This window comes from the organism of the source record quoted next (genome assembly GCF_019968955.1).
Source record: "MAG: Porospora cf. gigantea A chromosome Unknown PgA_NODE_10_length_87172_cov_338.289, whole genome shotgun sequence".
NCBI lineage: Eukaryota > Apicomplexa > Conoidasida > Eugregarinorida > Porosporidae > Porospora > Porospora cf. gigantea A.
Window position 1 is genome coordinate 1,547 of NW_027151279.1, and position 24,088 is coordinate 25,634.

Consider the following 24,088-nt stretch of genomic DNA (forward strand, 5'->3'; position numbering starts at 1 on the left):
CAGTTCTCGGAGTCCACGTGGAGCCCGTAAGGACTAGCGGCGACGAGCGTACTTGCCTAGAGTCCGTCGGAAAAGCTTGAGACGGAAACGGGTTCACTAAATGGACGGAAACTTGCGATTGTCCACTTGGAAGCTTGTTGTGAGCTCCGGCGCAGTCTACAGTCGAGTTCGTCGTCCGCTGCACCTGATTGGAGCCTGGAAGGCGAACGCAGTTCGAAAGCCGGCTATCGATGGTGGACTCACTTTCTTGGACAGCAGCCTCCGTCATACGCTCCTTGGCTCTTTCGGGACTGTGAAGCTCGGAAATAACAGTGGACAAGAGCGCCTCAATACGGCCGAACTTACGCACCCACATATTCTCGAGGTCATCTAGTCGGGAAGTCTTCATCGTAGTGTCGGACTGAGGCTGCATGGAACACGAAACCACCGACTCCTCAGATGAGGAGCTCTGAGGATACATCCTTCGCTGATGCATAGGAGCTTCCATGGTTGGCAAAATTACTCTCCTAGAGACATCGTAGTGGCCGTCGAGGTCACTTTGCGACGTCGGCGTCAGTGGTGTCCTGCTCTCGTCCGAGGAGTAAGAGCCATCATGGTCTACGAAGTCGTTTGGCCTGGGTGAAAAGGAGAGGGTGTACTCACACGACCATGCACTATTCCAAGAATTTTCCGGTGCATACGCTGACGAGGGGATACTGTTATTGGGGTGAGAACACCCACCCGTTACGCAAGCTGATTCTGTCGCGCGTCGGTACACCAGGTACATTACAGAAGGCGATGGATCTGGTATGCGTTTACGGAAAGGGATCGCGCCTGAGGGCGCAAAATCAGCAGCTCCCGTTGACGGATGCACTACGGTCATTACACCTGTAGTAAATACTTCCAATTTTCATGAGGCATCTGCTGTGGGTATGCTTGCTTCTAGCAGTGGAAGGTGTGAAGCACGATGGATCCAACAGTATGCTGAAGAACGGAGAGCCGGCGGCGCACCCTCACTCCAAGAAGGACCCTCACTCCAAGAAGGACCCTCACTCCAAGAAGGACCCTCACTCCAAGAAGTCTGGCGGGTCCGAAGAGTCCAGTCACAAGTCTAAGGAGTCCCGTCACAAGTCCCAAGAGTCCAGTTCTAAGGACAGCACTCACAAATCTAAAGGGAGCAGCCGCGAGTCCAAGGACTCTCGAAGCTCCAAGGAGTCCCACCACGGAAAAAGCTCCGAAGAGAAACCGGACGTTAACTCCCAACCCATGTAATATGCGCTGTCTGCCATGTAACGATTCTCAGCGTACTCAGGTAGCTTGCTGAGACCGCCTGTTGGTTGCATCAGCATGAGCATCAGCATGAGTTGTGGTGTCTTCGACCACATTCTTTCGTAGAATTAATGGTTTTTTATAGCATTTATGTTTAGTTTTTTATAGCATTTAGGGGGATTTAACTGGGATTTAACTGGGATTTAACTATTATCTACACCAAGAACTCTATTTTATTTGCTTAGAATTATTAGCGTCACTCTTGTAATACATATACAAATGATTATCTACATCAAGGCCTCTTCAAGGCCTCTACAATAAAACACCGGCCAGGCCTCTACAATAAAACACCGGCCAGCATTGCAACCAACACCCCAAGATCGAAGCTTAGGGGAGCGCTGTTACCGTCGTTGGGATCAGACTCGACGACCTTGTAAGTATCCTGAGCGTAAAGACGACACATGAAGTCACCCTCCTCGGTGTTCCTCTGGCAGTAGCCTGATTGTTCCGGAGTGAAGGCTACTCCGGTACGACCAACCTTGTATACCCAGTTGTGTAGCTGAGTTTCGGCTTCGAAGTGCATCGAGTTAAAAACGTCGGCGTAGTCGAAGCCGACACCCTCATTATACATTGGATGGATTACCATGGAAGAGTCCTCAGGTTCCACTATCGCCTCAGTTCGCGGTTCCCATGCAGCACCTCCCCAAGCTGCGGCTCGCGGCCAAAGCAACGTCCCAACGTTGTCCGCCGTTACCTGCTCCGCCCACATACAGGCTTCGCCTCCGATTGCCTTAGCCTCCACCTCTTTGGGGTCAACGCCGTCCACAGCCATTAGATCAGGGTTCTGCTTGTAAAGGTCGAACCACGACTTCCACGGGCGGCACCAAGAGGTCCAGCCAGCAATGGCGGGGTTCGCTCGACCACAGTCGAGATACATATACTCATAGCGGGACCAGACGAAGTAGTCGTGTGTCTTAATGACATCCGGCGTCTTCTCTGCGTCCCAGACCCAAATCTGAGGGATTGTCCCGACAGGGTGCTCGCCAGGGTAGTGCTTGAAGGTGTCATCCCAGGCCATGCCTCTCATTCCCATGCCGTCGACGATAGAAGCGGTGTCCTTGATCCAGTTCTTAACCAACTGCCCGCTCTTCTCCTCACCAAAGCACCCAGGGAAGAACTCATCCATGCCGATGTGGAAAACGTGACTATCCAAACTATTATCAGTGACGATCTTGTTGTAATCAGTGAAGATGTCGCGGGCCAGCTGCTTAACCTTCTCGTAATTCCTACTCAGGTTAAGGGGACCACAGATTGGCTCTGCGCAGTACGTGTTACCTTGGTAGTCGTACCCGAAACAGGCAACAAGATCATCCTGGAATTTTGTGTCATCGGGATCGCCCCCCCTCCTGAAGTCGCTTGTCCCTATGTACTTTTGGATGTTATGGGCGCCCCATGACCTTGCGTGACTGGGAGAGTCCACCTCCATAATCACCTGCACACCGTTGGCTCTTGCCTCCTTCAGAACCGTAATGATGTCGGATTCCCAGTACACAGACTGAGAATTGAACGCTCCTGCGCAGACTTTCTTCTCAGGCGTGCAGTCGGGCCCGTGAATTTGAGCGCATGACGTTCCCATACAGAGAGGAAAGGACTGGTCGTCGGTGGCATGCCAATGCATCACATTCATCTTAGTGCGACCCATAGTCTGCAAAATCTCCTTTAGAGTGTCTACAGGCAGGAACGTCCTGGAGGTGTCAATCATGAGACCCCGATGGGGGAGTCGAGGCATGTCTTCGATTTGGAACTTTCCATAAGGGAGATACAGCCCAGCATCGTCGTCGGTCGCGGAGGTGAAGGGGTCTTTTCCAAGGCGCGACTCCAGCAGATTCCTTAAGGTGACGAGAGCGTGTCGAGCGCCATACTCGGATTCTGCCGTTATAGTAATCAAGCCACTGGCGTCCACCTCAAGGGTGTAACTTTCCCACTCTCGCATTGCCATCTTGTCGTAGGATGAGGGCATTTTCAAACTATTGTCGGTGACGTTGAGTTGGACCCCCGTTGCCAGCAGAGCCTTGTTCTCTTTGGTGGTGGAATGGCTATCGTCAGTCACGTCAAGGTTCAGGTCTTCCAGAGCGCGCTGGACAGGGCCGTCAGCCACAGGAGCGTAGCCATCGATTGTGAAGGGTGCACCTACGAGATACATATCCGCCTCCTTGGCAGCTTTTTTAAGAAACTTCCCATGCTTCTCTCCTACAATCGAAGCCACCATAGGCCATTGGGCAGACTTGTTGGGAAGGCGAGAATTTGGCTTCGCGGCCACTGAGCCCGCCACCATAAGGCACACGATCGAACGCATCAAGAAAAATCGAATTGATATTTGAAACGAATTCCAATTTGTCTTGTGGGGTCGGCCCCACAAAGGGTCCCAGCATTCACTGAAGGGTAAACACGTGTCACTACATCGTGACAGTTCCCCCGTTTATTGACGGTTCCCCTTGTGCCGCTCAGATGTGGTGGCGTCAGCGTATGACGCCACTAAAGTCGAACTCTACATTCACTGCTCATTTGAATTAGACACCCAGAGGATAACTCAAACAAATTTCCTCGATGGATCGATTTCCGCAGTTTGCATCTTCGTTTGCTCAGTCCAACTGCATTTGACCTATGTCCGGGAGGTTATCTGGCCTCCTAGCTTTCTTCGCCGGCCCTGCCTTGGTGGCCTTTGCTGCTGCCCTCTTGGCCTCCAGTCCCCGTCTCTTCTCAGCCTTCAGTTCTTGTGCCTTCAAATCCTTTAAGACAGCCCCAACCTCGTTGACAAACTTCACAACCGGCTGAAAAACTTCCTTAGCTGTCATCTTCTTCGCGTTGCTTTCCTTCTCGCCAAAATAAATGGCAGTCTCCAGCAAATATTGGTAGATCCGCCCGCAATCCTCATCCAGCAGTTGTACCAAAGGCACTATCTCCCCTACGAAGTCACCCATAATTACCACCAAAGGATCTTTGGCGTCGATCTTTTCACCCAGCTCCACGGTACGCCTGGTTTTGGCGACGCCCGCCTTCAAGGCGGCCACTCCGGCCTCCTGGGCACTTTTATCCATGCGGACGACTCCCGCGGAGTCTTTTAATTCATCTACGAGTTCCAGGGCGTTTCTATTCTGGTTCCAGAGAAGGTCAGTAATGTAGTGAGTGATGGTCCGAAGCGGCTTGGTGCTCGTCTTGACATCGCCGAGTTTGGACAGAGTACTCAATCTAAACCCTTTGACGGCTGACTGGTTCATCTTGTTGCCGATATCAAGAATCACTGCAAAGATGTCCAGCAATGCGTCGCTGCCTCGAAGAGTGTCGATGGTCGACTCCAGGAGGTCCAGCTGCTTCCTAAGCGGAGTGAGGTTCTCCTGAAACTGCAGGGCGAACATATGAGCTTCTAGACGTTCTGCGAAGAGCGGAATACCCTTCATGGCCGCCACAAACTGCTCGGGCTTGTCGAGTTCCTCTACTTGTCCCCCTCCATCAAGGAAGTCCTTTACCATCTCAAATTCCGCCGGCTCAGGAGCGATCCGAATCAAGGTGTCAGTGGCCTGTTCATCCAGAACATCGGGGTCGAGGCCGACGATGGCTTTACGAAGGTCCTGTAATGGGTTCTTCGCGAAGCGAGCGACCCCAATATTCATGCTCTGTGCCCTCTTAGGATCCTTGATTAGTTGTATAACGGTAGGCTTCTTGACTTCGGTCTTTGGCGCCTCCTTGCGTTCGGCTTTAGCGAAGGTCTCGGCGACGTCACCGATATCCACGGCCGACGGTTCGGCATCCTTCCATACAGTTCCCTCTTCGGTGTCCACTATGTCCCAGTGAAGTTTTCGTATTTTGGATGCGGCCTTGGGGGTCGCCTTCTTTCGAGACATCAGCCCCTTGACTCCTCCTTTCTTGGGTGCACCTTTTCCCGGTTTGGACTTGGGTTTGGCCTTGGGCTTGGAGCTGGGTTTCCCTGCCACTTTTGCCTTCGTTTCAGGCACGGCTGCGGATTTTTTTTCGGGTTCGATCCGACCTTGTTCTTGTTCCAGCATGGCCTGATACTCCTTCGTTATAGGCCAGCCATCGGCGGTCTCGTGGAGGACTGCAAATGAGACTCCGAAGGCTTTTCCATGGGTAGCTCTGAGCTTTTCAGTAAACCCGGCCTCTTGCTGCCGTTGTTTCTGTGCGAGGAGATTCATGACTCCCCCCACACCCTCCCCAGCTGACAGTTGGCCCACAACACCACTGTCATCCGCCGTCTTGACCATCAGAGACGCAAGGTTTTGGACCTCGTCCATCTCCATCATGAGTTTCCGAAGTCCCGGATCAGTCACGTTGGATATTCCGGCGCCGCTGGGATCAAGTATGGCTGTGTTGACTTCGTTCGCGTTCTTCAAAGCTCCGTAGAATGATAGATCGCCCAGTTTGCTCAAGTCGGCGTCTGTGAGTCCACCGAGGCCTCCACCTGGTCCTCCACCTGGTCCTCCACCGAGTCCTCCACCGAGTCCTCCACCGAGTCCTCCACCGAGTCCTCCACTGAGTCCTCCAAGGTCACCAAACGCGCCAGCCACACTAAGATCTTGACCCATAGAGTCGTAGGCCGCGCCACCGAAGGTCTCCAGGCCTCCGAGACCCGTGGACCCTAGTGCGCCCTTTCCGGATGCTCCACCACTCTTGTCGGCCACGTCGACAGTCACGGTGACTTTCATCTGCTCCACCACCTCCGATGGCAGGCCTAACCTCCCAATCTCTACGGAAGTCAGCGGTCGTAATGAACCCACAGGCAATCCCGTCGGCGAACCAATGTCCAGAGGACCGAGCTGACGAGTCACCACTGCCAACGGCAACGACGACAGGATTTGGTGGGAGGGGCCAATGATATGCACAACCGGGAGGGGCACATCAAACGTTTTGCTTCCGATTGAGTGCCCCACGGCTTTGTAGCTCAATGTCGTGTACGCCACCAGCTTCGTGACTGTAACCAACTGACTAGGTATCGGCGGCTCAGTGACTCTTAAGGCTTGCGCTTGCATGGGATTCACCTGTTAGCCGCCCGCACACACCGACGACCAAGAGTGCACATTGGAATGCGGTCTTTGCAGAGTGACTAACCGCGGGCTTATTCATCTTGACTCAATCTCTACTTATGCGGGAACCCCGATTCCAATGCGGTGACGAGGAGATTCTGGCGCTGGGATGGTCACGGCGTGTATGTAAGTACATCCTCAGCGCGTTCGGCCTGTTGCTGGGATTGGGTACTGCGGTGATCGGGATTTTGTTTGGAATGGGACACCTGGATCATCCAATGTGCGCACTGGAGTACCCGTCGTTGATTTCAGATTCACCGTGTAGAAACAACACGAACGTGTTCTCTGGCAAGAGTCTCTGGAGTGACTGCTTTGTGTAGGGTTCCAGGAATTTTCTGACACCCAGCGAACAGAAACTGACTCTTACGGCAAACGACTGTGTGTCCAACTTAAAAGGCCCTCTGATCGTGGAATTCGATCTGGGCCAAGCTGTATCTCGGGAGGGCTTCTCCACAACGCAGCTGCTAAAACATAAGTCCCCTGGCAGCAATGACTGTCTCAACGCCAAGGAGGCATGGGACGACCCAGCAAAGACTCTCTACCCTTGTGGCCTGTACTCAATGGCTCTGTTTAATGACACGCTGACTATTGGGTCTGTGGAGATCCACGACAACTATTACGCGGACCACACCACCGCTCTTATGCTGCGAAACCCGCCTGTCTCCAAGAAAACGCACTTCTGGGTTCCCGAGGCCCTTTTTCCTGGTAGGATGGAGAACTTCAGAGTCCGAATGTGGTTCAGCAAGCGCTACCACACCAACCAGTTTCTCTACGGGTTCATCTGGGATGATGTCCACTTGCCTGTGGAGGTTACGATTCAAGACAGATGGCCCTCAACGGGCACGAAGGTGCTCCGTCTGAGTGGCTATGATTGGGTGACTGATGACGGGCGAATGGTGTGCGTCGCATTCCTATGCTGTGGTCTCTGTTTGATAATAGGGACGGTGTCGACTGTCGCCTTCACTATTGTGGTCAGCCACAAACGCACGAGATACATAGAGGAAAGGCTCAAGAAGCAGGAGTAGGCCCCAACTGGGCCAGCAAGTCAATCTCCGCTCTAAGGAAATCGCTGCCTTTATACTTCTGTCGTAATGATCAACCAGTGAACTCACCGCTTTCTCTAGGGCTTCTCTCTCGGCGGCGAAGTCTTTAGAGTGATCCTTCATGCTCCCAAGATTAAAGGGCATAGAGGGCGCTGCCTAAAAAAAACGAGCCAAACTCACTCATGTCGCCCATAGGGGACCTGGAAGGCATTGCAAGGTCTCCAATCAAATAGTACTCGACAAGCGTCACAGCCCCAGGCAGCCCAAACAGGAGGATAAAGTACCAGGAAGACGAGGAGACGTAAGAAACGTCCAGATCAGCGACGTCAATGCCGCGCTGCAGCATACCTCTAAACGCCAGTGGCAGCGAGAACGGTACCTTGGCCAGGATGAACCCGGTGTATAGGAAGGAAACCAGGTATCCCAAGCCCACGTTCACGAAGAGGAAGGTCATCTGACCCTTCATCATATTGGCGACCATGTTCGGATCTTGATTGGAGGAGCTGATCGTGTCCATGAGGCTCTTGGTGGGTGGTGGATTGTTGAGAGATATGGGTAGCGATTTCCAGTCCTCCGCCGTTTCTGGGCTGGATCTTGAGAGCAGGTAGGCTTTATGCACTTCGAAGCTTAAAGGAGAGAGCAGATTCAGCTGATTCCTGAGATTCTGCGACCTAGCCAGTTGAGCCGCAGCGACGACGGGAATCAAGTCACCCTTCACCTGGGGTCCAGTTGACTTAAGCGCCAGCATGTTGCGTAGGAGCAGCGACAAGTACACCAACCCCAGAATGGGCAGATGAGCAAGGTTCCTGATCTGTTTGGAGAGGTGCAGAACTGACATCTCTCAAATCGTGTTTTCCTCCAGACATTGGGTTGGCAATCCACAAAGGACTTCTTATCCAAGTGGGTCCTAAAGCACACGAAACATTCTACACTTGAACCGTTCCGATTAAACAAAGCACAAAACGTTCTACGGTTTTTCTAAAATGTCTTGGAGAGATTGGAATAGAATCGGGATCGTGACCTCCACCGGATAAACGACGCCCTCCCACTCATACGACACGTCTCCGATTCCTAGCGAGAGAGTGAGCAGGTTCTGCTCGTCCTCTTCCCTAAGGGCCACTCCCACTTTAGTGTCACGGGTCTGGACATCGACAGTGGCCAGAGGAACCTTGTTTGTAGCGACTCCGGCTCCCACGGCGATGTAGAGCTTGTCCAGTTTCCCAACACCGAACTGGTTGAAAGTTTTGTCGCTGTACTCATCCGGAAGGTCCTGAGCCAGGACTGCCTGCCATCCGTTGCCGACGTTGGTTTGGATTCGCCTCACGTGCTCGTCAAAATCCTGAATCCACGAGACAGTCTGACCTTTGACGCTGACAACCACGCCGTACTCCGTGTCGACCAGATCGGTCATCACACTCACCCCGACAGACTTAAACCCCAGGAAGACTTCCGTTGCTACTTCATCCGGATCCTGATCCATGAACTCATCGAAGTCGTGTCGGATGAGTATGTCGAAGTCTCCGACTTTGACTCGCTGTCCATAATCCTGATCCAACACGTTGACCAGAGTGCCCACTTCGACTTTGCCAGCGATGACATCCACCATTGTTGCCTTCTGGAGGTTTGAGTAATCCACATTGACGCCATACTTTCCCTTGATGACCCCAACAGCCAGCTCTTCCTCCTCCTCAACCGCCAACACACTCGTGTAGACGTCTTTCCACCCGAAGTTAGTCTTGCTAAACCCCTCTTTTAAGCCAAGGGACTGGAGGAAGCTGAAAGGTCCCTTAGCGTAGTTCACCTCCACCAGATCATTCTCGGTGTTGACCCCCACCCCAACGACCTTGTCCATGATCGTCAATGTCCCCTTGCCTGTGAACTCAGGCTCCTCGTAGAACGACTCTCCGAAGACCGAACTGAAGGAGACCGCCTCCTCTTCCTCCTCTTTCTCTTTCTCTTTACCTTCCTCCTCTTTCTCTTTCCCTTCCTCCTCTTTCTCCGCTTTCTCTTTCCCTTCAGCCTTCTCATTTTCGTCGTGCAGGGCACTCATTGCTTGTTCCTGATACCTATTCACGTACGACATGAACTGCTCGTTGATTGCCAGTCGTCGGCGAAGTGCTTCGTGTTTATCAACGCGCACTCGGCGATTGCAGAAGGCTCCCAAGGTCGGCCGCTTAGCCTGCGACAACATCACACACGTCACCTTCAGCGGCTCGTCAGACTTAAAGTGGAAGGCCATAAATCGAAACACAATCCTCGCAGGTTGATCGTTCTGGCCAGCCACAAGAGTCAGTACTTCGAATCCTAGCTTTCTCGACACGGGACAACCGTCGATGATCAGAGGGAAGCTTTCCAAGCCGTTTACAGCGCTACAGGACCGCGGCCAAATGTACACGTTGTCCATTATGAGTTCGCTTGTGAAAACGTAGCCATCAGTCACCTCAACGAGGCCGATCTCGCCATCGGCTCCCACGTCTCCTACCACATTTAGGAGACTCCCAGAGGCTAGACCACGGTAGGCATCGGGGGCATTTTCGCTGCCCACCGAGAACGCATGGCTGGCTGTGCGATAGGCCCACTTAGCTCCTGCCGAGCACGTAGCATCTTTGCAGGTGCACGTGACATCGGCGTTGTTGGAGGAGCCAGGAGGCTGGAATGTTATGCGATAAATGGTGGTGTCTCCGACATTAACTTTGTAACCGCCACACCCTCCCTCTCGGAAGGCCCACCTCCCAACGTAGGCGTCTAAGAAGGATCCGCGATCAGGAAAGAACTTCCCAACACGGTACGTGTCGCAACCCTCCTCCCGCCAACCGCCTCGCAGCTTCTCAGCATTAGGTCCAACAGAACCACGAGACTGCTGGACGGGGACGGCGATCACCATCACGTCAGGAGAACACCACGCTAGCGGCGTTGCTTTGGAAGGGGTTCCCAGAAAGCTCATAAAGCCTTTAACGTTACGTCGGATCATAGGCTCCCTAGCAGGGCAGTCCTTAGCCTTGCCGAGGAATGCCTCGTTTGCGCAGCCTCTTGAGGCCAACGACACCGTACAAAAAAAAACCGAAAGACAAAGCATTATAAGAATGTTTTTCTTTTCGAATATCGTGCAGCCCACAAAGCTTATCTGGGAGGGAGGTTGACGATAACCTCCGCCAAGTGAGATCGAAGACCCTTTGTTATCATTAGCAGGGGGTCGACGAGGTCCTCCAGAAGAACTAGGGGATCTGAGAAGAGATCGTCGAATTCTAGGCCGTTCCAATGAAGGTTTGGAGTCATTACTTGTATGAATGACCTGAGAGGCATAGGAAGATACAATAGATACGTTGGATTATTTGGATTAAGCTGCAGCTGTTTGGTTTATCACCTGTGTGAAAGACCTCAGGCTAAGTGCATGCCGGTCGCTAAACGTTAGTCTTGCCTCAATGGCATTTCACTCACACTCACACCCGTGCTGTCGATGACAACAATCTCGGCATTGTCGCCCGTGAAGATATCCCGTTCCGTCACTCCCGAAACGCCATCTTTTAGCAGGTCTATAACTTCCAACTTCGAAAGCTTCGGAGGAGTGACGAGCTGTGTGTGTCCACCCAACCGATTGTCTAGTACGGATGTCAGCAAGGCGCTGCCGCTGCCAACGGCTGCGTAGGCGTGCTCTTCGAAGCTCCCCACTGCGTCGTAAGAATACAGCTTGCCCTTTCCGTCACGGTCGAGACCCGCTATGATATTGAAAGTGTAGTAGGGGAAGAAGCGCCTGCCGTAGAGGATGACGCTCAACAGCTGCGCGATCGCGTGGATACCAGGTGCTTGTCGATTCTCGAATTCATACAGTCGAACCTGTACTTTCAACTGATCCTGAAGGGCCTTGATATCTGCTTGCATACCCGAGGAGGCAATGTATACTGTGTCAGTAAGCTGAGCTAGTTTCGAGCATTTCCTGGTGAGGATTCGATAGCCAGTGGAGAGGCGGGTATCCGCTACGATAACGGCAAAGTCTTCCCCAACTGCGCCAGTGGCGGTGCCTCCGTTGTCTTGATACGGGCTCCACCGTTGTTGCTCCATGGGCGCCTGGCTCCTGGCCACAGGAAGATCCTGGTCGAACCGATGCATTGGATGCTCTAAGCAAGGTTGCATGCTGAAAATGGAGGTTTGGGTACGTGACTAAGATAATGGGGTCTGATGACTGTGCTTCTACGGTGCGGCCACTCGTTGAGTTCATAAGATTACCACCAGGAACTCATTTGCATTTCGTCAGGTTCTCGTTTGCGAAGGTCCAGTTTACCAAACTCCACCATGCAGAGAGGTATGCCGGACGATCGTTCTGATAATCGAGATAGTAGGCATGTTCCCAGACGTCACAGGCAAGGATTGGGGTGCCAGTACCTTCTCTAAGAGGATTCCCGGCATCATGAGTGGTTGTAATGGCAAGCTTGCCATCCTTGAACACTAGCCAAGCCCATCCCGAGCCGAACTCACCAGCCGCCGAAGCGGAGAACTGCTTCTTAAACTCCTCAAAGGACCCGAAGTCCTTGGCGATCATCTCCCCCACCCTCCCAGATGGCAGGTTGGGTTTCGACTCCGAGTTGGGCTTAAGGCTGTGCCAATAGAAGGTGTGGTTCCATACTTGAGCGGCCTGGTTGAACAACGTCCCAGTGGCAGTCATGACGTGGTCGTCGACCGTCTTCTTGTCCTTGTTATTATCAGTCATCGCGTTTAGCTTGGTGACGTAGGCCCTGTGGTGTTTGCCGTGGTGGAAGCTCAAGGTACGCCCGGAGATGTGAGGCTCCAGGGCGTTCTGAGGGTAGGGCAGGTCGGGAAGCTCGAAGGACATATTAGATTTTTTATTTATCGCAGATTTGGTGTAGCCAGCAGACATGAGACGGGCTACCATCAGTCGGCAGAAGATCTCCTGCTCCGGAAAATGGATGCAAGGTTTGGTCTTCATCAACAACATGATTTTCTGAAATCCGTTTTACCAAACACTACAAGGGTGTCTTCGTCAACAACATAATTTTCTGAAATCCGTTTTACCAAACACTACAAGGGATGTTAAACGCTCAAAGGACTTGATGACGCTTTATGCACTACGAGATCCCAAAGATTATGCTCGCAGAGCATATGCATTGGGCGCACAATTTAAATTTGCGGTTTATCTAGATGGGTAAGGACACCAAACGATCGAGATGTCAAATGTTCAGGGAGAACTTCCTGGCAAGGGTCAAAGAGCAGGAGCTGAAGGCGAGCCAGAGAGCTTCTGAGAGCAAGAATGTGGCCTCCCTCGGAGCTCAGCTTAAGGAGAAAGGAATCACGACCACCGCTGCGCCTTCAACAGCCAAAAACTCTCCCAAGGTCACAAAAACTATCGAGAAAAAATCACCGAAGGGGCCCGCCGCAAAGCAATCTGCCAAATCTGCGTCTAAGCCTGCTGCCAAGTCTGCGTCTAAGCCTGCGGCGAAGTCTGCGTCTAAGCCTGCTGCCAAACCTGCTGCGAAGTCTGCTGCTAAGGCTGCTGCCAAACCTGCCGCTAAGTCTGCTGCAAAGGCTGCCAAGTCTACTGCTACTCCTGCTGTCAAGACATCAGCTGCTACTCCTACTGCAAAGACTCAGGATGGCGTTCTCGAAAAGGGGTTCAAGGGCGTGAACCAGGGCGTCAAATTCGAGGTACTTAAGGCTGGGAAGCCTGGTGCTCTAGCAACGAAGGGCTCTTGTGTGGCCGTTCGTTATAGCGGTAGCCTCGCTAAGACCGGAAAGCGGTTTGACAAGGGGAACATGAGCGTGGTACTTGGGAAAGGGGAGTGTGTTAAGGGATTCGAGCTGGGTATTCAAGGCATGGCACTTGGCGAGACCAGACGGATACTCATTCCGGCAAAGCTGGGATATGGCGGACAAAGACAAGGTCCCATCCCTCCAAACTCTGACCTGGTCTTCGAGTTGGAGCTGAAGAAACTGTGAAGATAGCAGTAATTTTCATCTACACATCTCCACTCTGATCTGGGGCAACAACATCAGAAATAGTAGCCGTCTCGACACTTGTTATAGGAGACACGATTTTGCGCTCGCTGTCCACCGCTCGGAATGGTGGCACAATTCTGACATTCCCCGAAGTCGTCACTCTCCATGCAACCATGGCACAAATCAGCCCCAAGAGCTGTCCACACCATTGATTGAACAGACACCCAGCAGTGGTTGCGTTGGTGTAGCGAACATGACTCCTCGTAAGAGTGAACGCGAAGTTAATAACTGGGTTGAACGAGCAGTACATCGCCTGGTTGCCCAACAGGGTGACCACGAGATATGCCAGGGGAATCAGTAGCGGACCTAGTCCTTTTGCAGCGTGCTTGCCAACACGAATGCTGACGAGGACAATAATGAACGATCCAACGAGACTGACACTGAAGAACGCGAAACGACCGTTGGCGGAGGATTCCATGGCGTACACTGACGTGAAGGGGTCTGTCCACCACTCATTTTGAAGGATTCGCGCGAAGAGGGCTCCCAAATACGCACCGATGAGCTGAGCTATCATGTCGAAGCCGCACTCCTTGAAGCTGTAGCAGTTTGGCATCACAGCCCACGACCCCAGCGAAACCAACGGATTGAACAGACCTACTGATGCTGGATTCAAAACGACGAACGCAACAAGGTACTGGGCGCCAGCTACTATGTTGCTGCTCAGCCTTGTGTCAAGGACGCCACTGCTACCAAGCAACTGGAAGTTGCTTGACAACATCGACAAGTTGAACAGAGCGATGACGGTCACGGTGGCTGCGCCAAGGAGCTCACCCAGCAACTGCTTACACTTGCACCGCTCGATCATTTTCATCAGCGTATCTGGAAAATGAAATTCAATTTGCCGGTGCACGTAAACAGAATTGAAAAATCTAATTCCCCAATGCGGCTGCCGGAGGTTCTAACGAGATTAGTAATAGAGTTCGGAGGCACCGCGCTTATTGCTACAGTGGCGTATTTCGGCCTTTCCCAAGCAGTTAGCGGAGCGCCTGATCTTCTACTTGCAGCCATCTTCTCTTTCGCCTACAGCATCGCTCTGATTGGTTTCAAAGGCGACTACGCAACTGGATTCAACCCCGCTGTGACGATGGGCAGTCTTCTTGCTCCCGGCTCGTCCAGTTTCGACATCATATCGTTTCTGGTATTCACACTATGTCAGTTCGCAGGCGCACTGACAGGAAGTGCGATAGGTCGGGGACTGTACCTCCCATATGACGAGATATCTGATCCTTTTGCGGGTTTGATCGCGATCTATCGAATGGACGACGACAAGAGCATAGTGTTCCTAATTCACTTTGCTCTGGAGTCTTTGGCGACTGCCGGGGTTGTGCTCATGTTCCTCAGATATACCCACATGTCGGGCAGCGTGCCAATGCTGGCTCCCGTTTACGTCGGGGTGGTGTACTTCGTTGCGGTGACGGTATTTCGTGTCTTCATCCTGCCAGCAGCTGCGACAGCCTCAATGGGGATATCCATGAACCCAGCCCTGGTGTTCTCAAGCTTACTAACAAGGCCAAAAGGGATCTTTTCCCACGCTGATACAGCGTACGCCCTACTTTTCCTCTGGGCTTGTCACCTTACAGGTTCGATAGGCGGAGCGATCCTATGGCGAATTACGACTGAGGAGACCGGTTTGAGCAAACTCCCACCCTTCAGACGTCAACAGTCAAATTCAGACGTCACGTCCGAGAAAACAAGGAGTACTAATTCTGATTTGTAGTCGCAAATGTATCAACAGCCGTGTCTACTCTACTTTGACGTTGATGGCGTCTAGAAAAAATCCGCAGCCATAACCTCCAGCAACAGTGGATATCGCAGCAACGAAGCTGTCAATATGCAGGTCGGAAATCCCAGACACGAAGATGGACAGGATGTCTCCTCCCGCCATCATACACCCAACCATACCGCAGACTCCGCCAATGATGGTCCACAAGGGCCCCACTCCGGATTCGTTGGCGAACGTTCCTGTGCTCTGACTGGCGATTATTGCCCCCACTCCGCAGGAGAGAGCAAAAATCAAGGTCCAGAGTCCTTGAGCGCCGCTGGTGGCCTGAAACCAACGAGGAACCTTCTGATTGCAGCCATCCCCAACCCCTTTGTGAACGACGATGGAAACGGGAGATATGAATGAGGCGAAGCCAGTTACGTGCTTTCCCAATATTGCCCTAAGAGGGAGCTGGGCCAGGCCGATGACGATCCCAGCAATGTAGGGCGACCAGAAAGCCACTCTAGGGTCCGGGATCCACGCGTTGTCCGAGTTGGTAACCCATCCACTTGGAGCTTCATCCTCCCAGGAGGCCACTTGAGTCTCCAAGAGCACACAGACACCAAGAAAGACCAATGACAGAGGCAGCGCCATCATCCAGTAGTCGCAGTTCTTCAACGCATCATCCAGATAGCTTTTCTCGAGCCGCACAGGATCTTTGCACAAATGATCGGAAAGGAAACCCCAGCATACCACAGCGAGCAGCGCGCCAACGCCAGTCCAAAGTGCAGTTTGGATCCCAGCGCCTGCCTGAATCCAACAGATCAAAGGATCAGACTGCGCCAACGACATACCCGCTCCTAGGAGGATACCGCCTAGCGCAGAGTACATCACGCCATTTCCATGGCCTACTCGAGACCAAGTATATTTACTCTTGTCAGCCAACTGTAGCAGGGATTGGAAAGCCATCGACGCGCCGGCCGCGCTTAGTAGGACTTTGCTCAGGAGCTGGTTCTTCAAAACAGCGCATCCATGGATGATGGTTGGCAAGTATGCCCCGCTCTTAGTGAACGCGAATCCCACCACCAGGCCAACGCCTAGCGGTGCAAGTATGTGGTTGATATCTAGCTTGGACCCTGAGAGCGACTGGTAATCGTTCCGCATCGATATTGTATTTAATTAGGAAATCGGTTTTCGCATTTATGTGGGGTAGACAATATCGTTGTAATGTTCAGCGGATGTCGGCTCACAACCGCCGTCCTGAAGCGGTGCATGTCCTAATAAGCCGAGAGGTTCTGCGCCTGTCTTCATGAAGTGGTAAGCAGAGGCGTGGTTGACTGAGCCGTGGTTGGCTGCTTCTTCGGCGGTGCCAGCTTTCCAATGTCCAGCTCCGTGTTACTGTAAAAATAAGGTGCGAGCTCGAGGAGCCACTTCGGATCCACCTCAATAACATTCCTCATGTATTCTTTTGTTGTCAGAACGAGTTCCGCGTAGACGACCATAGAAGGTCTCACCACGGCTCGTTTCTTCCGCATTTGAGCCAGATGTTGAGCTGCTTTAGTCTTGTTCGGTGCGTCGGCCTCGCCAAAGAGACAAGATGTGGGGTGTATCTCGACCTGATGCGGGTGTTTGACAGTGGTGTAGTGACCGTTCTTGTTAAGCCTAGCTGCATGCATAAAGAATCCGGACGTGATCGCTCTTTTGATAGAATCGGTGTCATTGGGGTTTGAGTTGCTGCGAACCTCAACCCTTTCCAGCAAGGCAACCAGCTGATCTCGCACATCTCGGGCACGATTCATCGATTTGTCTTGAACGAAGTTCTCGAAGCACCACCCCCGTGAGAAATCCGTCTCCGCCCACTGGTTGTAGACATTCAACAACATCAGCTGATCTCCTCCTGGGCGAAAAAAGTTCCTTCGGCAATTTTCGGCCTGAATCTTCTTCTCATGCGACGAGAAGAAGATAGCATTGCCCACACTGAGCATCGAGCAGATGGTCAAACACTCCTCGACCACCCCGAACGTCTCGCTGTTGATGACCATCTTGCTGAGCATGGGGTCGATAGGAAACTCAGCCATTCGGCGGCCAAGTTGGGTCAGGTCGCCTTTGTGGTTCAACCCGCCCAGGGCGTACAGCAGCTCGAGCGACTTCATCAGCGTTTCCGGCGGTGGTGGGTCCATAAAGTCGAAGTTCATGAGGTCGTCTATGCCGAGGACCTTGAGTGTCAACACCACGGACCCGAGGTTTGTCCGGAGAATTTCAGGTACGTTTGCGTCCTCAAGTTCCTTCTCGTAGCTGAACTTCGTAAACAGGCGAAAGCATTTGCCAGGTTTGACCCGTCCGGCCCTACCCGCCCGTTGGTTGACGGCGGCCTTGGAACACGGGACAACGACCAGCGACTCCATTCCTGTCTTGGGATTGTACGTGTTCTGTTTCACGAAGCCAGGGTCCACCACGAAGACGATGTTATCGATGGTGATGGAGGTTTCGGCGATGTTGGTTGCCAGCACCAACTTTCGAGCGCCAGCAGGCGTAGGGGCGAATATCTTAATCTGCTGGTCAGATGGGAGACTGGAGTAGCAAGGGAGAATTTGCAGTTCGGGAATGTCCTCGCCAGCTGACTGCAGTCGCGCTATCAACTCCTGTTGACACTCTTCAATTTCCAGCTGTCCAGGCATGAATGCTAGAATGTCACCACTGTCTACAGGCTGGCTGATGTGGATCTGCAGCACTGTCACGATGGTAGCGTCGATGTAGTTGGCCTCGGGCGCCTTGGTGTAGTAGATGTCTACTGGGAATCGACGCCCAGGAATCTTGAAAATCGGGGCATCGTCAAAGTAGTTTGAGAACTTTTCAGCTTCCAGTGTAGCACTGGATATGATCAATCTAAAATCTTTCCGGTAACGGGTAAGATCTTTGACCAGCCCAAACAGCACGTCAGTGTGAAGTGTGCGTTCGTGGGCCTCGTCTACCATTACAACGCTGTAAGACCTCAGGTCGGGCTCGGCCGTAAACTCACGCAAGAGCATTCCATCTGTCATATACTTCAGCTTTGTGTAGTCGGAGGTGCAGTCCTCAAACCGAATATTGTAGCCTACCTCCTTACCGCACTTCACGCCCTGCTCCTGGGACACACGAGTAGCCACCGACATGGCTGCCACTCGTCGTGGTTGCGTGCATCCAATTATGCCTCTGTCGTGCCAGCCTTCTTCGTACAGGTACTGCGGAATCTGCGTGGTTTTGCCACTGCCGGTCTCGCCAACCACGATCAGCACGGGAAACCGGTCTATGGCGTCAAGCAGGTCCTCTCTGAATTTGTAGACCGGCAACAGCTGCCGGTTCTCCTGCAGAGCGGCGCGGCTCTTTTGCCGGGACTGAGTCTTCTTCATCTCCCTTTCCTCATGCGTCAAATCGTCGTCGGAATCCTGCACTGTGATGGTCTCGCCAGCTACGAAGTCAATGAGGCCCATGCTGGTCAACAGCTGCGGCTTAATATGGCTTGATGAGGCGCCAAAGTGATGAATGGCTGCGTTTGTCTGGGTCTCAGTCCAAAGTTGGCTCTCAGGTTTGTACACCTCGTCTTTCCACTTTGCCTGAAGGACATTTAGTCTCTTCTCAGTGTCGTCGTCGTAGGCGTCGGGTAGGCGGTAAGCATCTACCTCACGCCTTGTGTCCCGTTCGGTGGCGAGAGACTTGGCCAGCCCGAGTTCAACTTTCTCCTGTTCCAGCTCGTCGATCTCCTCACGGGTGACTGCCATCTCCCGATGCGCCATTTCCTCTGCAAAGGTGTGAGAAAGTTAGTTAGGCACCGCCTGTACCCACTGTCTTGCAAGACGCGCTCTTCTAGCTGGATTTGCTCGACCTCTCTCTTTTTCAGATACTCTCTTCGTGCTTCCACTCTGAGGCGGTCTAGGTACTCCTCCTTATGCTTCAGGCGCTTGTCCCTCCCGAGCTTTGCCGCAATATACGCGTCCATGGCGTCGTCTCCTGATGGAGCGGGAAGAGCCGCATCATTCAATGTACTGTCTTTGGCGCCTGCCAGCCGGCCAGTTTTCGCTCTGTCCTTCTGAATCAGTCGGGAGTGCAGAGCGCGTGTCGCCTCCTCGTCGTCCTCAAATAACGGTGCCGGCCGAGACAGAACTGGAGGAGGCGCGGATTCTGTGGCTACCGCTTGCCTTTTCGGCGGTGGTTCTGGTGTCTGCTGCAGCTGCGGCCAGATTTGGTCTACCACAGCTGTGACCTGCGACAGCGGCAAATCCAGTGACACAAGCGATCTTCTTAGATCTGCTTCAGATGCGGCCGTTTCCGCCTCCGCGACAATGAGATCGACAAGACTTGCGGAACTGAATCCGAAGGCGTTGTCGACGGCCCGACTGACCTTGGACCACAGCGACATCGAGGATTTCAATATTTATATTTCAAACACTTAGAGTATCATTTCAACTACATCGTAGCCCTTACGCGACGAATGCTCCGAAGCTCAAAGGAATCGGTCGGTGCGGTGTTAGACTTGATCATCTGCCCCCCAAAGAAGATGAAGGCAAAGGATACGATTACCAGCCCGCAACCTTCTCTAAGACCCAGCACTGGTGGCTTCGTCAGATCGTCGCCCATGTATGCAAAAACCTCTTGGAAGACGGTCCTCAGATACATATAAACTCGCACGTAGAACGAGACTACTACAGTCAACCCTAGCGCTGCCATGACTTGAATTGTGTTCCCCAGCCAGTGAGTCCACCGGAACTGAGTTTCGATAAGGTTGGCGTAGGGTCTATCCAGGCTAAATTGCGGCTCTGGTGTGAAATGGGCCAGGGCGCATATCATTACCAGCCCTACTAGACACACTGAGGCCACCGAGTGACAGGCGAGCTTGATAGACCTAGTTGCGTAGGCCAGCTGTCGAACCTGCAGGCTCCGACCGAAGAGGACCTCGGCTCGCGCCACCCACGGTTGCTTGTGGAGCGCCTCGTACCCAAAATGGCTATCGAAATTGATGGCGGGGATGGTCACGTCGACGCCATTCAGACTGCAGACGGCCAGAGGCTCTGCCATGCGAGGGTCTGCGCGGAAAGTCGCATCTCCGTGATAATGGAAGGGAGACATCGATTCGTCATCATCTTTTGGTTGAAGATGGACACAAAGCCATTTTATGTCAGTGAGCGATCCTACAAGCAGTCCAACGCAGCCAAGAAGGAGGACGACGAAATTAACTTGGCGCATTAATGGTATTATGGGAGAAAAATCATTTCAACTCATGGGAACTAGCAGCACTTGGAGCGCTTCGACTTCGCATGCTTGGACTTGTGGCGGCGAGACTTAGACGGGCTGGTGTGGGGCTTGCAGCAGCCACTCTGCCTCTTCGTGCTGCGAGAGTTGGCGGCTGCGGCGTTGTGTGAGTTGCAACAAGCGCGCTGCCTCTTCGTGTGCTCGTGGTGGTCTGAGGAACTCGACGACGACGAGGCGCCACGCTCCGCGACGCGTACAGGAGGGCTTATCGTAGTATCTACGAAGCTGTCAATGTGCTCCGCGCCAACCCTCCACTCGAGCGGTGCCTCAAAAGTGGGAACGATATGACGCTCGTAGATGGGGGTCATTCCACCCCTCAGGGGCTGACCGCTGCCAACGTAAAGGGTACCGTTGGGCTGGTAAATGCCAGTAGGCATTCTACCTTGGTTCATCACTGGATAGCTGCCCGTGGTCGAGGGGTACACGCTGCGGACCGCCGAGGTCTCGTGCACGGCGTGGGGATCCGAAGGAGCCATGGACGACATCATGGGGGCCATGGAGGACATCATCGTGATAATTAGTCAATTTAATTTTTCCCACATACCCCACTGTTCAACACGCTTGTAAAAAAGTCAGTAGGTCGTCCAGCGTTTGGAAGGGAAAACCCAACTCTCGGGCGACTTGGAGGGCTGGGGCATCAAACCCGTTAGGGTCAGCATTTTCCTTGTCTCGAACAGCATCTATGGCACAATTCAACCAGGCGTCAAAGAGAGAGGTACCGTCGTCATGTTGGTGAGCAGGCTCCCACATTCCAGGAGGGTCATCCCATACTTTAGGCGTGCTGTCTTCCGAGACTAACTGCAACGTATCGACTGAAGGGTTGGTGGAACCACCCAACGTCTTGCTGACTGGTGCAAAAGGCGAAGCGTTGACCATCTGACTCATGCTTGGGGTTGTCGGCGGATCACCCCAGATTTCGAAGTGGCAAGGGATGGGTGAAGGGGGAATATCGTTGAGCCCGTCGCTACAAACGACCGGCTCGGATAACAATTTGTCAACACCGGCGTCAGGAAGTGTAATGACAGCCGGGGCTTCGGCCACGTCGAGAGGGAGGAAAATATGCTGATCGAAACAGCCAACGTACCACTCATTTTCCACCAGGGCAGATCCACGTTGTTGGTCTTTGGGACCAGGTTTGGGAGTAGCAGCGTCAGTATCCTCATACGATGAACGTGTGGAACTGCAGGATTTTTTCCTCGGGTTTGGATGCGCCTTGCAAGAAGGTTCCTTTTGGAGCTTAGTTTCATTGTGGACGAGCCGAATGTTCTCTGAGTTGATTTTGGTGGAGGAGTTGGGCTTCTTCGACTTGCGCTTCGATGACGCTTTGGTGTAAGATCCGTGCTTCGCCGTTTTCTTTTGCTCAGCTTTATGTCGGACAGCCAGGTTGCGAGTCTCGTGTGAGTTGAAGGCTGGCTCAACGACAAGCACTTCCGACTCCTTAACTCGCAACTCCTCCTCTCCGTGTGCATGTCGGCATTCATCGCCGTAACGGCAATCACCCTTCAACCAGAAGGTGCAGAGTTTGGTCTTGTACAAGTCCGGAGTCGATCGGAGTTCCCCAAAACCGTGAGCGAATCGACACTTGGCATCGTTGCACCAACCTGTTCGTCGCCATGTCTGGCATAGTTGGGTTCTCTTCAGCGAGGGACCGAGACGAAGTTCAGAAACACCATGAGCAAACTTACAGTTTGTGTTATCTTTGCAGGAGTTGTTAAAGTAGAAAGGACAAAGCTTTATTCTGTTTAATAGCTTCCAATTGAACACCCACTTGTAGAACTGCTGTGTCATTTGCGATGTAGGATCGCGACACAAGCAAAATATTTCGCCGGTGCAAAAATAATATTCGCGGGTGCACGACAGACTGACCGTATTCCAACAATCTATGATATAGACGTCGAATGAGCCAACAATGACTTCACACTTGTCATAATCCGCGTATTCCAAGTAATCTACGATATTGACGTCGAATGAGCCAAAGATGCTACTGTGAATTATGGGTGAGTGGAACGCTCGCTACACTACCTTCAGGGAAGATGTCTGGACAAGGAGACTTGTCACACTGTAGCGTTCGGAGCTACTGTTGGAGTCCTGCTTCTCGGGATGCTGGTGGTGTTCGTGCTGGACCGTTTGGTATGGTTCACCCAAATTCTGATAGACGAAAGCGAACCATCTGACGCCTTCGTAAACTTCCGCACCGCGTCCCAAATCTACAAGACAATATCGTCTGTCCTGGAGGACAGTTAGGCTGAACATGAGTATTATCATCGATCCAGATAAGTTGGTTGGTTGAACATGAGTTTGCGCAAATCAGTTCATAGCTTCAGCACGTTGCTTGATCTCATCACGCTCCTTGTCCTGTCGAGCAAGGAAGCTCTTGCGTCCTGTGGCGCGTCTGTCGATGAGCTGCTTTCGGTTGAAATCCATCTTCAGCTTGGTCAAGACACAGTTCCAGGGCTTAAGGGGAACCTGCACAGAAGTGCCGTTGATCTTCTTGACGGTGACCTTGTCAATGTAGATACCGTACTTACTGCGCTTAACGCGAGTAATCTTGCCCTCCTTATCGTGGTGGCAGCCCTTCATAACAATGACCTCATCGCCTGAATGGACGGGGAGTCTCTTGATGCCATAGCGCTTCTGGAGCTCCTTGGACACAGGAGCGGACATCTTAAGCCTGCGCTGTGCCATAGTGGCATTGAAGTGCCGAAAGCGAGCTTTGTTCCTAGCGCATCCCATGTTCAACTGTGTCATAGGCCCCCAGAATTCCCGAATTCAGCTGGCCGTTTTGTCCCGCTCAGTCACTGGAGTGCACATGAGAGTCTGGGATCACGTATGGGAGGTATGGTGTAGAGTAAATATGATTGCTGCGTGACGTTTGACCCAACAGATCCTCGTCAGGTCGTTTCTGGATACTTAACGTGTGTCGACGTGGTGTGACTTCCGTATGCGAAGTGGATGAAGCCTCGTCGAAGCATGTGATTACAGCGGCAGCGGACGATATGTCAATTCGGGAGAATCACAAGCGGAATTTCGCTGGGAAAAATTCAGTTTGGCCGATCTCCGAAGATATGGTTGCCCCCGAGAGTGTAAGGAGCATTAAGCTCCGCAGCCGTCCTCAGAGGAGGAACAGCAAGCTTCAGAACCAGATAGAGTCGCTCGTTCCAAAGGCAGTTCGCCGAGTAGAGAACGAGGGCCGTTTTTGGGTGATTGAAGGCGTCGAGGATGAAATCGTCAAGGTGAGCGATGGCTAACGTCCTCATGCAGCTGGCAGACGTGTCGATTAAGCACACAGTACTCTTTAGAGACTGCCGCAACGTGCAAGTACATTTGAAGCAAAAGTGTAACAGCGTCCAGATGTATAACCTGAAGCATTGCCAATTATTGGGGGAGTCTGTGATCTCCTCAGTGGATTTGAATGACTGCGAGAGCTGCCAGGTGCAAATCCAAAGGCGAGTCCCCACGCTCACCCTCGAGAAGAGTGAGAACAGCGAGATCTACCTGCCCTGGGCCAGCAGAGACGTGCAGGTGTTCTCCAGCGGCGTTCGCGCCGTGCAGCTGTTGGTGCCGTCGGCTGACCCACTGACTGACCCGGATTGGGAATGGGAGCGACATGCTCTGCCAGAGCAGTTCCAGCACGTGTACAATGGGTCGAAGTTTGTCACCCAACCGGCTGCCGGTGTGTCGGAATGAGTGTTAACGAATTT

General features: G+C 52.7%; 19 protein-coding genes across 24 annotated transcripts; 5 read left to right on the top strand and 14 right to left on the bottom strand.

Moving 5' to 3' along the window:
* Positions 1–243: 243 nt before the first annotated feature.
* Positions 244–650, bottom strand: KVP18_005184 (uncharacterized protein; the record flags this gene model as incomplete). The annotated part of the gene is made up of 2 exons (XM_067949566.1): positions 244–614; positions 643–650. Coding segments are annotated over 2 exons (379 nt in total), but the record flags the coding sequence as incomplete, so codon positions are not given.
* A 241-nt stretch (positions 651–891) lies between these two features.
* KVP18_000504 (uncharacterized protein) lies at positions 892–1,251 on the top strand (the record flags this gene model as incomplete). The annotated part of the gene is made up of 1 exon (XM_067949611.1): positions 892–1,251. The coding sequence occupies one exon, from the start codon at positions 892–894 to the stop codon at positions 1,249–1,251; it is 360 nt and encodes a 119-aa protein (XP_067813863.1).
* A 334-nt stretch (positions 1,252–1,585) lies between these two features.
* On the bottom strand, positions 1,586–3,604 carry KVP18_000491 (uncharacterized protein; the record flags this gene model as incomplete). The annotated part of the gene is made up of 1 exon (XM_067949507.1): positions 1,586–3,604. The coding sequence occupies one exon, from the start codon at positions 3,602–3,604 to the stop codon at positions 1,586–1,588; it is 2,019 nt and encodes a 672-aa protein (XP_067813842.1).
* A 286-nt stretch (positions 3,605–3,890) lies between these two features.
* KVP18_000498 (uncharacterized protein) lies at positions 3,891–6,293 on the bottom strand (the record flags this gene model as incomplete). Its single annotated transcript, XM_067949562.1, has 1 exon — positions 3,891–6,293. The coding sequence occupies one exon, from the start codon at positions 6,291–6,293 to the stop codon at positions 3,891–3,893; it is 2,403 nt and encodes an 800-aa protein (XP_067813855.1).
* Positions 6,294–6,406: 113 nt separating this feature from the next.
* KVP18_000506 (uncharacterized protein) lies at positions 6,407–7,372 on the top strand (the record flags this gene model as incomplete). Its single annotated transcript, XM_067949620.1, has 2 exons — positions 6,407–6,663; positions 6,694–7,372. The coding sequence occupies 2 exons, from the start codon at positions 6,407–6,409 to the stop codon at positions 7,370–7,372; spliced, it is 936 nt and encodes a 311-aa protein (XP_067813865.1).
* A 151-nt stretch (positions 7,373–7,523) lies between these two features.
* KVP18_000480 (uncharacterized protein) lies at positions 7,524–8,228 on the bottom strand (the record flags this gene model as incomplete). Its single annotated transcript, XM_067949442.1, has 1 exon — positions 7,524–8,228. One exon carries the CDS (start codon positions 8,226–8,228, stop codon positions 7,524–7,526), a length of 705 nt encoding a protein of 234 aa, XP_067813827.1.
* Positions 8,229–8,357: 129 nt separating this feature from the next.
* Positions 8,358–10,466, bottom strand: KVP18_000486 (uncharacterized protein; the record flags this gene model as incomplete). The annotated part of the gene is made up of 1 exon (XM_067949479.1): positions 8,358–10,466. The coding sequence occupies one exon, from the start codon at positions 10,464–10,466 to the stop codon at positions 8,358–8,360; it is 2,109 nt and encodes a 702-aa protein (XP_067813837.1).
* A 332-nt stretch (positions 10,467–10,798) lies between these two features.
* KVP18_000475 (uncharacterized protein) lies at positions 10,799–11,521 on the bottom strand (the record flags this gene model as incomplete). The annotated part of the gene is made up of 1 exon (XM_067949406.1): positions 10,799–11,521. The coding sequence occupies one exon, from the start codon at positions 11,519–11,521 to the stop codon at positions 10,799–10,801; it is 723 nt and encodes a 240-aa protein (XP_067813819.1).
* A 103-nt stretch (positions 11,522–11,624) lies between these two features.
* KVP18_000496 (uncharacterized protein) lies at positions 11,625–12,332 on the bottom strand (the record flags this gene model as incomplete). Of its 2 annotated transcripts, none has more annotated exons than XM_067949550.1 (1): positions 11,625–12,332. In XM_067949550.1, the coding sequence occupies one exon, from the start codon at positions 12,330–12,332 to the stop codon at positions 11,625–11,627; it is 708 nt and encodes a 235-aa protein (XP_067813852.1). The 2 variants fall into 2 exon arrangements, with proteins under 2 accessions (XP_067813852.1, XP_067813853.1); XM_067949551.1 differs by having other exon boundaries at positions 11,625–12,218.
* Positions 12,333–12,544: 212 nt separating this feature from the next.
* KVP18_000505 (uncharacterized protein) lies at positions 12,545–13,339 on the top strand (the record flags this gene model as incomplete). The annotated part of the gene is made up of 1 exon (XM_067949616.1): positions 12,545–13,339. The coding sequence occupies one exon, from the start codon at positions 12,545–12,547 to the stop codon at positions 13,337–13,339; it is 795 nt and encodes a 264-aa protein (XP_067813864.1).
* A 19-nt stretch (positions 13,340–13,358) lies between these two features.
* KVP18_000479 (uncharacterized protein) lies at positions 13,359–14,210 on the bottom strand (the record flags this gene model as incomplete). Of its 2 annotated transcripts, none has more annotated exons than XM_067949435.1 (1): positions 13,359–14,210. In XM_067949435.1, the coding sequence occupies one exon, from the start codon at positions 14,208–14,210 to the stop codon at positions 13,359–13,361; it is 852 nt and encodes a 283-aa protein (XP_067813825.1). The 2 variants fall into 2 exon arrangements, with proteins under 2 accessions (XP_067813825.1, XP_067813826.1); XM_067949436.1 differs by having other exon boundaries at positions 13,359–14,204.
* Positions 14,211–14,279: 69 nt separating this feature from the next.
* Positions 14,280–15,116, top strand: KVP18_000483 (uncharacterized protein; the record flags this gene model as incomplete). Its single annotated transcript, XM_067949458.1, has 1 exon — positions 14,280–15,116. One exon carries the CDS (start codon positions 14,280–14,282, stop codon positions 15,114–15,116), a length of 837 nt encoding a protein of 278 aa, XP_067813831.1.
* Positions 15,117–15,140: 24 nt separating this feature from the next.
* KVP18_000508 (uncharacterized protein) lies at positions 15,141–16,265 on the bottom strand (the record flags this gene model as incomplete). Its single annotated transcript, XM_067949632.1, has 1 exon — positions 15,141–16,265. One exon carries the CDS (start codon positions 16,263–16,265, stop codon positions 15,141–15,143), a length of 1,125 nt encoding a protein of 374 aa, XP_067813867.1.
* Positions 16,266–16,408: 143 nt separating this feature from the next.
* KVP18_000460 (uncharacterized protein) lies at positions 16,409–19,497 on the bottom strand (the record flags this gene model as incomplete). Its single annotated transcript, XM_067949281.1, has 2 exons — positions 16,409–18,879; positions 18,924–19,497. 2 exons carry the CDS (start codon positions 19,495–19,497, stop codon positions 16,409–16,411), a joined length of 3,045 nt encoding a protein of 1,014 aa, XP_067813795.1.
* Positions 19,498–19,544: 47 nt separating this feature from the next.
* Positions 19,545–20,321, bottom strand: KVP18_000470 (uncharacterized protein; the record flags this gene model as incomplete). 2 transcript variants are annotated; one of them, XM_067949343.1, is made up of 1 exon in its annotated part: positions 19,545–20,321. In XM_067949343.1, the coding sequence occupies one exon, from the start codon at positions 20,319–20,321 to the stop codon at positions 19,545–19,547; it is 777 nt and encodes a 258-aa protein (XP_067813810.1). The 2 variants fall into 2 exon arrangements, with proteins under 2 accessions (XP_067813810.1, XP_067813811.1); XM_067949344.1 differs by having other exon boundaries at positions 19,545–20,204.
* Positions 20,322–20,362: 41 nt separating this feature from the next.
* Positions 20,363–20,884, bottom strand: KVP18_000478 (uncharacterized protein; the record flags this gene model as incomplete). Its single annotated transcript, XM_067949431.1, has 1 exon — positions 20,363–20,884. One exon carries the CDS (start codon positions 20,882–20,884, stop codon positions 20,363–20,365), a length of 522 nt encoding a protein of 173 aa, XP_067813824.1.
* A 55-nt stretch (positions 20,885–20,939) lies between these two features.
* KVP18_000495 (uncharacterized protein) lies at positions 20,940–22,175 on the bottom strand (the record flags this gene model as incomplete). The annotated part of the gene is made up of 1 exon (XM_067949547.1): positions 20,940–22,175. One exon carries the CDS (start codon positions 22,173–22,175, stop codon positions 20,940–20,942), a length of 1,236 nt encoding a protein of 411 aa, XP_067813851.1.
* A 519-nt stretch (positions 22,176–22,694) lies between these two features.
* KVP18_000477 (uncharacterized protein) lies at positions 22,695–23,135 on the bottom strand (the record flags this gene model as incomplete). Of its 2 annotated transcripts, none has more annotated exons than XM_067949421.1 (1): positions 22,695–23,135. In XM_067949421.1, the coding sequence occupies one exon, from the start codon at positions 23,133–23,135 to the stop codon at positions 22,695–22,697; it is 441 nt and encodes a 146-aa protein (XP_067813822.1). The 2 variants fall into 2 exon arrangements, with proteins under 2 accessions (XP_067813822.1, XP_067813823.1); XM_067949422.1 differs by having other exon boundaries at positions 22,695–23,120.
* Positions 23,136–23,452: 317 nt separating this feature from the next.
* On the top strand, positions 23,453–24,074 carry KVP18_000476 (uncharacterized protein; the record flags this gene model as incomplete). Of its 2 annotated transcripts, XM_067949416.1 has the most annotated exons (2): positions 23,453–23,620; positions 23,649–24,074. In XM_067949416.1, the coding sequence occupies 2 exons, from the start codon at positions 23,453–23,455 to the stop codon at positions 24,072–24,074; spliced, it is 594 nt and encodes a 197-aa protein (XP_067813820.1). The 2 variants fall into 2 exon arrangements, with proteins under 2 accessions (XP_067813820.1, XP_067813821.1); XM_067949417.1 differs by lacking the exon at positions 23,453–23,620 and having other exon boundaries at positions 23,628–24,074.
* Positions 24,075–24,088: the final 14 nt, after the last annotated feature.